This window comes from Carassius carassius, chromosome 34, assembly GCF_963082965.1.
Source record: "Carassius carassius chromosome 34, fCarCar2.1, whole genome shotgun sequence".
Classification (NCBI taxonomy): Eukaryota; Metazoa; Chordata; class Actinopteri; order Cypriniformes; family Cyprinidae; genus Carassius; species Carassius carassius.
Genome location: NC_081788.1, coordinates 27,201,838 through 27,215,355, shown reverse-complemented (window position 1 = coordinate 27,215,355; position 13,518 = coordinate 27,201,838). Strand labels below are relative to the sequence as shown.

The window sequence follows — 13,518 nt, the reverse complement described above, 5'->3', positions numbered from 1 at the left end:
ACAGTTTCGGCCTTTGTTTTGATGACTCTACCTCATGTTTAAAACTTTACAATGTTTGAGTCTGAAGTGATTTGTATATTATAAATGCATGCAAATAGTAATAGGCAGAAATATCAGTCAGGCAGTGTTTGAGATGTTTATTAATCCCATCTGGTCAAAAATATTCAAACACATTTGTCGATTGATAGTGGACGTTTCCTGTTTTAAATTGTTATATATATATATATATATATATATATATATATATATATATATATATATATATATAGGTTATATTTTCATATGCTTTTAGATATTTTTTCTTATTTCTTGTCTATTATGTACATATACATACACATATCATACAGATCACATTTGTAAGAGACAATCCATCTTTGGTTGCTGATTAGATTTTTCTGTGCTTGAGAGTGATTAATGATTTGTTTTTACACTTTTGAATCGAAACTCAAGACTTTCTCATTCCAGCTAAAATGACATTGTAATTTGTCATACGTGTGACCCTTATCAGAATCAGATGATTCACTTTTACAGATAAGGTGTCTAGTCAGCAAGGGACAATGACAGTCTGTGCTTTTCTTTTCTTTTCTTTTTTTCAGGTTTTCTGTGAGAAAAGCTGACATTTGGCTATGAGCAAGTTCTGGTTTAACTTCCCCTTGCCTTTGGCTGCATTATACATCACTTCACTATGTCTAAAACATGCAGGTGTGTAAATACTATTTTTATTTACTTATTTTATAGTCTCTTTGAGGGTTTTCTGGGTTAAAGGTCACTTTTCTCTTCACTTTGTGTGGGCTGTATCGAGTTTCAACGGCAGTCTAAGTGTGACCATGTTATGCATAAATTAACCCTGCATATTAAGAAGTTGCACTGGCCTCCCACTCCACTTTATGCAAATTCTAGTGTTGAATAATACTGGATCTGAAATTCACTTCAATGCACTTGCATGTACATTTCAGATTTTAAAAAGCAGAAGATGTAGCGTGCATAAAACAATAAGGTCATTCATTATCTGTGAGAGTGATTTGCAAAATATTAAGTGCACTAAAATTACAGAGCATGAAAAGGTGTGATTTTTGACCATACATCGATGCTCTCACAGGGTTTTAACCCAGCATGTTGCTCAACACATTCATGCTTGGACTGTTTTTATTCCAGCTGATGGACGATCTGTAAATTGCACAGATGCTCCCTGTGTTTTGTGTGAATGTGCAATACTTACAGGAATGACACAGTTATCTGACATATTCTGCTGCTTGTTGCTAAGAACAAGACCAACCTGAAAATCTGTAGCATTCCTTCAAAAAAAAAATTAAATGAAAAAATTAAGAAGCACCAAGCAAAGACTGCTCATCTGTACTCAAAGCTGTTTTTGGTGATTTTGAGACACAGAGATTGTGACAGGAGCATCGGAGGACAGTGCATCTCATCCGTTTACATTGCATAGATCACCTAATTGCTGTTTATGGCATCATGTCTTTTTATTCAGCCAGTCAGTTTCTGATGACAGTAAACTGTTGTTTTTGGTAAACTTTGTGTGACCTTAACGGCTGTGGCCTTTTGTCAAATTATAAATTCACAAGAAGATTCAGAGAACATTCAAAAGTAACGTTCCCATAATCTTTGCAAAATAATAAAATAGAATGTTGCCTTTGTATAAACAAAAAAAAAAACATTTAATGAAAATCTGGACATTTAGAACGTTGAGAAAACATTCAGAAATAGTGTTCTTACACCCTAATGGAAACATTAATAAAAACTTCTTAGAACATATGTTTGTTTGACAAGATTCAGCACAAAAATGTGTGGTATTCACAAACAACTCTTTTCATAGGCTTAATATAGAATGTTTCACATTTACTGCAGTATTCCACCTAGTGCAGTTACTGCTATGTTATTATGCCTGTGAAAAATTATCTAGTGATTGTGGCTCAGGTAATTCATCAAATAATGGAGAAGAGAGTTACAACCAACCATATATCCAGATTCAGCATGTTGTCAAGTGCACTTTCAGCATTTAAAGAGCAATGGATGGTGTCTGGATCATTGTGGTAGAGTGATGCATGCAGACTGTCACAATCTGCACTGTACAGCATCATCCTCCACATTCTAGCACTCAGAACTGGCAAGATTGGAAATAGCACACAATGATCTATCACAAACACACTATCACAGACAGAACAGAATGTGCTAATAAACGGCACTATTAGCAGCCATGATTCATTTTAGCAAATTCTCCTCTTGATCTGTTTTTGATAGTGCACATCATAGAAAACAGGACTATTTGTGCACTTTTGAAATAAATGTCATGCCACTTCCTCTGACCAATTATTGAAATTCGGCTGAAAAAAAAAAAAAATTCTTCAGAAATCATTATGGTATCACAACTATGAGCACATGACCACATATCAACATGTTAATCAGTGTTCAACAACTTGGAAGTTTCAATGATATGCATCTCTCATGCAAACAGTTTAGTCAATCATAAAAGTTGAAAAACCAGTCTGTACAGATGGCATTCACAATATGTTTTTCGTGCATGAAACCTTGACTTCCAAATAAAGCATAGAATACAGGCTCTTTAAATCAATAAATGTTTTACAGCAGTGGTTCTCAAATGGTGAGTAACAGATCAGTTCTGATAGGAATTTTTTTTTGATTGCAAATAATAAAATGCAACACACCATATAATCATGAGTAGTAAATAGCACAATAAAAATGCTTACTGGCTTTAAGCAAAGTAGATGAGAACCACTGATTTGAATTATTGTATAGAGGGAAAAATTTGATTCAATATTCCGTGTTCCGTATCTCTCTCTGTGAACCTTTAGCTTTGGCGGTACAGGTGACATCCACAGGACCACAGACGGTGAAGAAAGCTCAGGGGGAGAGTGTTACTCTGAGCTGCACATACAGCTTGGACGCCTCAGATGTCGGAGACCTGGACATTGAGTGGACACTCGTCAGTCAAGACATGACCCAGAAAGATGAGCTGGTGAGAGCGTGCTGAGGATACAGAATACAGTTTAAAGCACATCTCGTATTGTATTGGCTTGTGTCTAGCATCTTTAAGAATAGCAAAAATTAAAATGGATCTGAAATTTTTTCAAAAGCATCAGAATATGCTTAAAATACACTTCTTAAAATGTTTCTCAGTAGGCATGAGGGTAATTGGCTTATTATTTTAAATAGCATTTTTTATGTGCTCGTATCAGATTAAACTTAAAAAATGTAGGAAATAGGGTTATTTACCATTTCATGCTGATTTTTAAGTTATAAGAAAAAAAAACTATAATAGTATCTTATTCATTCTAAAATAACACTGGCTGGTACTAAATGGTTATGGCACTAAAATAACACTCGTATCATTAGAGAGACTGGATTATTTGTCACACCTGCATGACTGTTTAAAATGAACTGATGCATGCTTTGCAGCTTTTCTTTATGTAGCATCTGGTGTTTTTGATAAGACAAGAATGTAGGAATGTGTTCTCAGCTCCGTGGAGATCACAGTCTCCACCTCATCAATCATATCATCTTGATGGATTTCGTAATTTCCTCTCATTTCTACCTCGTCCAAACCGCTTAACCTCAGGTTTTCCAGAGATGAGTGTGGAGATTATGAGAAATCCATGCGTAAGACTCCATCTTAATGACGGTAGGTGGTTAGACCTGTTACATTAGATAAGACTCACTGAGCTAGGTTTCTCTGTCTGACAGATCTTATCCTACACTGGAGGGAAACAGTACCAGCTAGGAAGCCCAGACTTGATGAGTCGCTTGAAGTTTGTTGGCGACCCGAGCCTAGGCGACGCCACGGTCAGCATTTCCAGTGTCAAGGTCTTGGACACTGCAACGTACCAATGCAAAGTGAAGAAAGCACCAGGCGTCGATTCGAGGAAAGTCACTGTAGTAGTGCTAGGTGAGAATGTGCTCATTCTGTGACTGCTGACCAGTTCTGACACTCTTATCAAGCTGCCAGGTTTCTGTTTTACCGGTTCTCTCCAACTTTAGCCTGCCTCTTTCATCGAGTTGCTCTCGATGACATGACTGGAATGGTAGGTGGAGTGGATGCTTGTTGTTCACATCTGCTTTCTGTTTTCTTCTGGCAACCTCAGCCCGACCCCACCACCTCCTGTCTAGAGGCTGAATGATTTACACCCTCTTGTAAAACTTTAGCTCAGTGCTGTGAGCCTTTAAGAGTGCAGTGTAATTATGGTTTTCGAGTTTTACATTAGTTTGTTTCTATTTGATTTTAATTTTATTAATCTTCCCAATTTTCTGGTTTATTTTTTTCAAGCTATTCTAGTTTCAGTTTAGTGTTGTACAAACACAGAGAGAGAGAGAGAGAGAGAGAGTGGGTATAGAAAATAATCACCCCCCTTTAAAATAATCACATTTTGTTGCTTTGCAGCCATAAATAAAGACGGACACAGTTTTTGTTTTATCCAGCTGTATTTATTCAGTGTAACCTAACATCCAAGTGAAAGATATAACACCAACATGTCAGAAGAAAAACAAATAAAAAAACAGAATCACTCAGTTCATCCGCTTGTGTCAGTATTTTGTTGTATCACTTTTGCTTTACTTAAAGCCTTTAACCTGTTGGGATTTGTCTCTGTCTCTACTAACTTTGCACATCTAGACCAGGGGTGGTCCTGGAGGGCCGATGTCCTGCAGAGTTTAGCTCCAACCTGACTCAACACACCTGCCTGTAAGTTTCTAGCAAGCAGTATTGGATTTATGCCAGACATATAATTTGGTGCAGAGGCTAAATAATTAAATATTAGTCTCATGTGCCTCAGAATATTTAAGGTGCATTTTGCAAAGCTCAGTCTGTGATATTGTTGTCACATGCACACAATTACCACTCTGTCACAAACTCCTGCAGCTGCTTCAGAGTTCTGCTCTTGGTCGGCTCTCTGACCAGTTTCCTCCGGCTCCTTCATCCAGTTTGGAGGGACGTCCTGATCCAGGGAGGGTCTGTGTTGTACCAAATACCTTCCACTTCATTATAATAGACTTCACTGTGCTTCTAGGCATTGATAGACTTTGGATTTTTCTTGTATCCATCTCCTGACTTGTGCGTGTCCACAACATTATCCCAGAGATATGTCGACAGTGCCTTGCCACCCATAGTTGATTGTTTGCTTCAGTTGCACTACCAAGGACTGAAATGCTCCAGGAAAGCTATTTTCATACTGAACTAATCCAAATAAGCACAGCAGATCACAGATGAAAGTCAAAAGGCTTTGTGTGCTATTGAGAATGTGATTAGCTACACCAGATTGAGTTTATCAGTCATTTTCAGGAGGGTGTGATCCTTTTTTCCAACTTAGTGATTCTGTTTTGTTTTTCTGCATGTTGGTGTTATATCTTTCACTTGGATGTTATAAGTTGCACTGAGTAAATACAGTAAATACAGCTGGATAAATCAAAAACTGTGTCGGTTGCAACAAATTGTGATTATTTTAAAATGGGGGGTGATTCTTTTCCATACCCACTTTGTGTGTGTGTGTGTGTACTGGTATATATGGTTTATGAGGACACAAATGTGTATAATGACATGGGTCCTACATTGTAAACATGGTTTATGAGGACATTTAAACCCCGTAAAGCACTAAAGTGTGTGTGTGTGTGTGTGTGTGTGTGTGTGTGTGCGCGCGCGTATGTGTGTGTGTGTGTATTTACAGATTTTGCACTTTTTAGGGCTTTTTAGAGACATGTTTAGAGTTCAGATCTGAAATCAAAATTAATGAATGATCGTGTTTAATTAATAGATAATTTTTGAGCCATGTAAAATTATTTTAAGCTTTTGTATCTACTTAAAAAAATATTTAAAATAATAACAATGTTTATATTTTCTGTATTTATTTGTTAAAAAAATGTTTGTTTGTTTCTCTGGATTATTTACTTCAATATTTTATTATATTTATTTATTATATTTTAGTATATTTCAGTTAGCTTTTATTACAACTAGAGTTTTTTTAGAGTACAATATATTGAACATTTGAATATTCCTGGTCCTTCCTTCCTTTTGCGACTTATGAGATATGAGATATGAGTGTCAACATGAAAGTGCAACCTACTGTATTTAATATATGACTCATTTCTATGTAAACCTTATTATGAGTAGAACTTGATTTTTTTTCTGAGAAATGAATTAGATAGTTAAAACCTGAAGCTGTACACAAGAATGCAGTCAGACCTGCATGTGAGGTTAAAGAATGTGTGTCAAATGTCAAAGTTAATGCATCAGCCATGTGATTTCGTCCATGACTTCTGATTGTTTTTCTTTTGGTTTCCTTCAGTAAGACCATCGCCCCCTAAATGTTGGGTGGAAGGTAGCGAGGAGAAGGGTGGAACCGTTTCGCTCCGCTGCAAATCTTCCCAGGGTTCATCTCCTCTAAAATATGCATGGACCAAAGAAAGTGGAAACCTGCCACCAACTGCAACACAGAGTGAGTTCCCACCGATGCACACAGGTCTAGTGCAACTCTACTCAGCAAATATTCAAGTGAAGTTTAATATTTGGTACCACTTGAATAACCTGTAGCTTCAGGCCTGTGCGTTGTCAAGTCACATACAGCTGCTGTAGACAAAAAATAAATAAAAGACAAAAAAAATGTTGAGCCTCATAGCAACCAAACAAGTTTTAGTGTGCAACCTGTTGTAAACGAAACTGCAGGGTCTTTGGCAGGTCTGCACATTCTAAAAGGCTCTTTTGTTTGAAGATCCCCAGACTGGAGAGCTGCTAATCGGAAATCACAGTGAGAGCTACACAGGGAGGTACCTTTGTGAGGTCAGCAATGAAGTAGGCACTGAACGATGCACATACGCCCTTCAAGCATATAACCGTAAGTATGGGTGGATCCGGAATGTATTTGCAAACCTAAGCTTCACTTAATGTCTGAATGTGCATCAGACAATAACATGTCAAATCGAAAGACAGAAAGACAGCACAGATGTTTTACAAAAAGATTAAGTATCAAAGAGGAAACCCAACAGAATTAAACCTGTGGTCATAGGTGGAGAGTGAACCAACTCCAGGGGAGGGCTTAAGTAGCCTAATGTTAGTGTGGTAACCCCATAAAGCTGTCTTTTTTGTCTGTACCACATATGGGTGTCATGTCATGCAATATTTTTAATACGGCTGAATCTGTAAGTTATTACAACGCTTTCATTTCCAAGGTTGTTCAAACAGCAAATGAATTATATTCAGAAAGTGACCGTATAACATTTACATTATCAAAGCACATCATCACTAACTTCAGTTTAGAGTTAAATCATTCTCAGAAAACTATTTTTTACTTACATGGTACATACTATACAGTCGTGGCCAAAAGTTTTGAGAATTACATAAATATTAGTTTTCAAAAAGTTTGCTGCTAAACTGCTCTTAGATCTTTGTTTCAGTTGTTTCTGTGATGTACTGAAATATAATTACAAGCACTTCATATGTTTCAAAGGCTTTTATCGACAATTACATGACATTTATGCAAAGAGTCAGTATTTGCAGTGTTGGCCCTTCTTTTTCAGGACCTCTGCAATTCGACTGGGCATACTCTCAATCAACTTCTGGGCCAAATCCTGACTGATAGCAACCCATTCTTTCATAATCACTTCTTGGAGTTTTTCAGAATTAGTGGGTTTTTGTTTGTCCACCCGCCTCTTGAGGATTGACCACAAGTTCTCAATGGGATTAAGATCTGGGGAGTTTCCAGGCCATGGACCCAAAATTTCAACATTCTGGTCCCCGAGCCACTTAGTTATCACTTTTGCCTTATGGCACGGTGCTTCATCGTGCTGGAAAATGCATTGTTCTTCACCAAACTGTTGTTGGATTGTTGGAAGAAGTTGCTGTTGGAGGGTGTTTTGGTACCATTCTTTATTCATGGCTGTGTTTTTGGGCAGAATTGTGAGTGAGCCCACTCCCTTGGATGAGAAGCAACCCCATACATGAATGGTGTCAGGATGCTTTACTGTTGGCATGACAAAGGACTGATGGTAGCACTCACCTTTTCTTCTCCGGACAAGCCTTTTTCCAGATGCCCCAAACAATCAGAAAGGGGCTTCATCGAAGAATATGACTTTGCCCCAGTCCTCAGCAGTCCATTCACTATACTTTCTGCAGAAGATCAATCTGTCCCTGATGTTTTTTTTTTGGAGAGAAGTGGCTTCTTTGCTGCCCTTCTTGACACCAGGCCATCTTCCAAAAGTCTTGGTCTCACTGTGCGTGCAGATGCGCTCACACCTCCCTGCTGCCATTCCTGAGCAAGCTCTGCACCGGTGGCACTCCGATCCCGCAGCTGAATCCTCTTTAGGAGACCATCCTGGCACTTGCTGGACTTTCTTGGACACCCTGAAGCCTTCTTTACAAGAATTGAACCTCTTTCCTTGAAGTTCTTGATGATCCTATAAATTGTTGATTTAGGTGCAATCTTAGTAGCCACAATATCCTTGCCTGTGAAGCCATTTTTATGCAACGCAATGATGGCTGCACGCATTTCTTTGCAGGTCACCATGGTTAACAATGGAAGAACAATGATTTCAAGCATCACCCTCCTTTTAACATGTCTGTCAGTCTGCCATTCTAACCCAATCAGCCTGACATAATGATCTCCAGCCTTGTGCTCGTCAACATTCTCACCTGAGTTAACAAGACGATTACTGAAATGATCTCAGCAGGTCCTTTAATGACAGCAATGAAATGCAGTGGAAAGGTTTTTTTGGGATTAAGTAAATTTTCATGGCAAAGAAGGACTATGCAATTCATCTGATCACTCTTCATAACATTCTGGAGTATATGCAAATTGCTATTATAAAAACTTAAGCAGCAACTTTTCCAATTTCCAATATTTATGTAATTCTCAGAACTTTTGGCCACGACTGTACATTTGCTTTATGATGAGAAAATTGAAGCTAAGCTAAGCTAAACAGAATCATGTGTGATTGGCCATTGCGCAACACTGTAAAAACGACTAAAAGGAAATTAGCAGATCTAAATTTAATGCCGCAGTCAACACTCTGCATTTCATTTTCACTTTATTTGCGACAGCGGTAATATATATTTATACCTTGAAGTCTTTCTTTTTTCTTGACCAATTTGGTGATCAAAATTCCCACCAATATTTGGTGTTTCAAATGTGAGGTTGGTGAAAAGAAAAGATCCTGAGACTTTTGACACGCAGATGCCAATTAGACATTTTTATCTATAATATTACTTTATCTATTAAGCTATATAAATAGTTTAAGTGTCCAAATACTTACATAAGTCATTTGTAAGTAAGTCTCTTTATGCTTATTGAACCAATGGAGAAAGTTGGAAGAAATGGAGAAAGTCAAAAGATCCAGTCATTCTCTTATTTCTGTACAGCGTTCATACCTCCTACTTCGGTTAACCGCAGTAGCATACCTCTGTATAAAGGCCTTTATGCATTATGTGTCCTTGAATGAAATACGCAGACTCACTCAATGGAGGATTTTGTGTTAACATATTCTTTTTATAAACACATTTATTCTCCAGATAATTTTATAAGATTAATGATTTTGTGAAACCTCAGCTGCACTTTCAGATTAAATGTATCTCAGGTTAAGAGTGAGCCACTTCTCTACATAAACAGCTGTCTTTTATCTGAATCTTTTATCTCTAGCAACCAATAAAGTGGGAGTGATTGTGGGAGCTGTGATTGGTGCATTGCTGTTGTTTCTCCTCCTCCTTTTCCTGATCTGGCTCCTGATTTGCTGTTGCAACAAGAGGCGCTATGAAAAAGAGCTTGCCAACGAGATCAAGTGAGATACTGCTGGTTTATTGTTTTTTTATATAAAGTGGAAAATAATAAAGCCGAAGTAGTGACAGATCTTTCTTCCATATTGTGATGTAATATGAAGCCCTGCAAATGGCATACAGGGGGGAAAAAAATCCCTTGTTTTTGTATATCATGGCCACATTGTACTAATTTGTTTCCTCATTTCAGTTTGGAACAAACTACGATGTAGCTCAAAGAAGATAATGAATTGTTTATATGAGGAAACATTCTCAGCTATGATAAGTATGTTTTTATCTGCATGTATCGGTTGTTGATTCAATGTTGAAATGTGGGTGTTGCATTTAAAAATGGAGGCCGATGAAAGCGAGCTTGCAGGGCCGGGTGATTGGAGAATGATTGGAGAAGTCTGGCTCCATGTCGTTTTCACCAGAAGGTCCAGTTATATATACTTTTTAATTATGAGCAGTGAGAACGTGCATTATAAATGCCTTTGCTGTCTCTATTCCAGAATATTAAGACAAGACACCACAGGTGAATAGAGTCAAATTTGAACTAATTGACATTACCACACTTCACAAAATGATTAATCATATGAAGATTAAGACTACTGTTTTGTATGACAAGTTTCTGAAATCTTATTTTTAAATATGCAAATATAGATAAAACTGTAAAGTTTGGTCAATGTAAGTGCTACTAAAGTGTTGATTTCTGGCTCAGAGCATGAGAAAAAACTCATTTGGATTGACTTAACGATACATATTAAAACTGAAACATTTTAACAAAAGGTTAATGTTTAAATGGATATATATTCCATGTCTCCTGAAATCCAAAAACTCTTTGTTAGTGTTGTGTTGACAAATTAATATCGGGTAAAAATTTTGGACTGATTCCTCCAACCAACCACATGCAAAAAAAATTATTTGGTTCTATACATTATACATTTATTCACTTAGCTGACGCTTTTATCCAAAGCGACTTACAATTGCCACATATGTCAGAGGTCGCACACCTCTGGAGCAACTAGGGGTTAAGTGTCTTGCTCAGGGACACATTGGTGTCTCACAGTGGATTCGAACCCGGGTCTCTCACACCAAAGACATGTGTCTTATCCACTGCGCTAGCACCACCCCGGTTCTGTATGAAACAAAAAAGATTAAAATCATCAACTTTGGGGCAATATTCTTTGTACATCATCCAAATTTTATTTCCATTTCTAAGTTCAGTTGTGGCTTGAAATTTATGTTTAATCAACTTGGTTGTACAAGTCATTTCAACTCAATTGACATTGAACCAATTTCCATGTTTCCATGACTTTTTTTATTTATTTTATTTTAATTTGAATTGCATTCAAATTTTATTTGGCTCAAAAACCTAAGGGGTTCTAATGGGTTAACACTGGCATACTGTCTCGCTACATGCTCGATAGTTTCCCTTCAGGAGCGGAAGTACATGTTTAGCTAAAAGTTGAAGAATGTCTCACAACAAATCATGGGTGAATACCTGGCTGACTTATCAGCAACACTGGTGATTCATAACCACAACCACACCCAATAATGATTCTCTCAACTGGATTAGTCCCAAATATGTATGTGTCCTTTTTCTACTTCGGGTACAAATATATTTGGCAAGCATCAAGTGACATGTTACTTTCCTCTACCGTATTTTAGGGAGGATGCTCCAGCTCCAGAGAGTCGCCCAGGAAGCCGTTTCTCCAGCTTCCGTTCTGCACAGAATTATTACGGCCATCAGGGGATCCATTACAACTCGGTTGGCAAAGCCGATGTCACACAGGCCGAATCCGGTCCCAGCAGTACCCAAACCGAACGCAGCAGAATCCAAAGGGAAGCCAACATACTTGCATCTGATCACAGGCCTCCGCTCAGATACGACAGCAAATATGGATATGCCGTATAACCACCAACGTCCTGCCAGGGGACATGGCACTGAAAAGATCAAACTCACTCAAAAGATGCAATACTGCGCAAGACCATGGCAAGATTCGAGGGCATTAAAACTGCACAGTATATTCACATTTGTGAATTTTCTGGATAAAGATCTGATAATACATATGTATAGTTAAGTTGATGTATTTTTGTATGATTGTTTTATAAACATCTAGGTGAAATGTGGTCTTGGTAATTTAAATATATTAACTAACAAGCCTTTTAACTTCTTTATAACAATAAATTCAGCCTTTTAAGATTGTTAGTAAGAGAGTAAACATCATATGAGTGCTTTACAAGGGTGATTGTATTAAAAAAAATCGAATTACATTTTAAAAATTATATAAAATTATTTTTATTTTTATTTTATTTTTTTTAAATGGTCAAAATTTGAGTATGAAAAATAATAATAATAACAAAATTAATCATGCCCCCAAATTTTGTATTAAGAGAGGTTCCTATCATCAGATCAGCTTCGAGGACCTGACTGCACAGGACGAGCTTTTTGAGTTCAAAAGAGCCAGATGTGGTGAAACGATACGACATGTCCCGGTCCTGTTCCCTCAAGTCAATTTTATTTATATAGCACTCTTCACAATGGACAACCTTTCAAAGCATCTTTGCAGGAAAACATTGTAATAATAATGCCCAAAATTCCATAAGGTCCTCATTTGAAAGTTCAATTAAAAGAAAATGATGTCTTAGTATATTTTTCTGTAAAACCCAGTGAGCAAGCCAACTGAAGCAAGGAAACTGAAAAGTTCACAAAGTGTCAGGACTAGAGAAAAAGCAAAATCCCTGGGAGAAACCTCAACTTTCCTGTCAGTTCTCCACAATCCTAAAACATCTTTAAAAATATCCTAAAAAACAGTTACTGTGGTATAGACATTGAAAAGCAGCAAGAGGCCTAAGTTTGTTTAAACTAAGTATTTAAATAAAACACACAAACAGACTGTCTTGTGTGAACGCCCCCTAAAGGCTAAGTACAACTTATAAAATCGGAACAAATTTTTAAAAACTAGGCGTCATACATTCGCCAACTTTGTAAATGGTTACAGAGAAAACCTGGAACAACTGAGGGGTATCTTTACACGACAACGACTGACTACAGAGGTTTTTCTTTAGGTTTTTTGTAGTTTCCCATACATACGACAATGATCTAAAAAGAATCACAGTTCACACGAATCCACAAAAATGACACTATTATTCATGCCAGCCCAGCAGTTGGCGATGTCAATTTTTAATGAAACACTACACACCCACGTACATACACATTTAAGTACATACTCGCAAAAGCCTATAGACTGAACACGTAATAAGCATGCGCGTGACATTGTTGTTATCACAAATTTGCGTTTTTGCAAGTTTCAGAAACTTGCATTTTGAAAACTGTTTTCAAACGTTTGCATTTTCAGGCCCCCAAAACGTCATTACTGTTTAAATGATTGGCCAAAATATATAATACGTTTTTAGTTGCACATTTTCATTCTCCAGTTTGCAACGGTGTGTTAATATAGTGTCACTAGTATACTATTACAGTCTTTAATAATATATTAAATTAAGTGTGTCATGTCATTTTTACATTTAAAAAATAATATATTAAATATAGTTTTTTTGCAATTTCTTTATTTATTATTATAGTTTTATATATATATATATATATATATATATATATATATATATATATATGTAGTTTATTTAGATTGACTTAAAGTTTAACTAAATGAGAATTTGAAATGTTGCCTTGTCAGACAGCTGAAATAACTTTTATATAAGTAACGTTTTATATGTATTTCAATTTAATTAAC

The 13,518-nt window shown here is 36.8% G+C and overlaps 1 protein-coding gene across 1 annotated transcript; it reads left to right on the top strand.

Annotated features, from left to right (window-relative positions):
* Positions 1-556: 556 nt before the first annotated feature.
* Positions 557-12,652, top strand: vsig8b (V-set and immunoglobulin domain containing 8b). The gene is made up of 7 exons (XM_059523326.1): positions 557-702; positions 2,829-2,992; positions 3,718-3,919; positions 6,309-6,458; positions 6,732-6,854; positions 9,651-9,789; positions 11,435-12,652. The coding sequence occupies exons 1-7, from the start codon at positions 627-629 to the stop codon at positions 11,679-11,681; spliced, it is 1,101 nt and encodes a 366-aa protein (XP_059379309.1). The 5' UTR covers positions 557-626; the 3' UTR covers positions 11,682-12,652.
* Positions 12,653-13,518: the final 866 nt, after the last annotated feature.

What these genes read in the sequence shown, in the direction of transcription:
- vsig8b (XM_059523326.1), top strand. Translation starts at nt 627, where the DNA reads ATGAGCAAGTTCTGGTTTAACTTCCCCTTGCCTTTGGCTGCATTATAC. An exon ending in TGACCCAGAAAGATGAGCTG is followed by an intron (nt 2,993 to 3,717) that starts GTGAGAGCGTGC and finishes TCTGTCTGACAG; the next exon opens with ATCTTATCCTACACTGGAGG. An exon ending in GCCACCAACTGCAACACAGA is followed by an intron (nt 6,459 to 6,731) that starts GTGAGTTCCCAC and finishes TTTTGTTTGAAG; the next exon opens with ATCCCCAGACTGGAGAGCTG.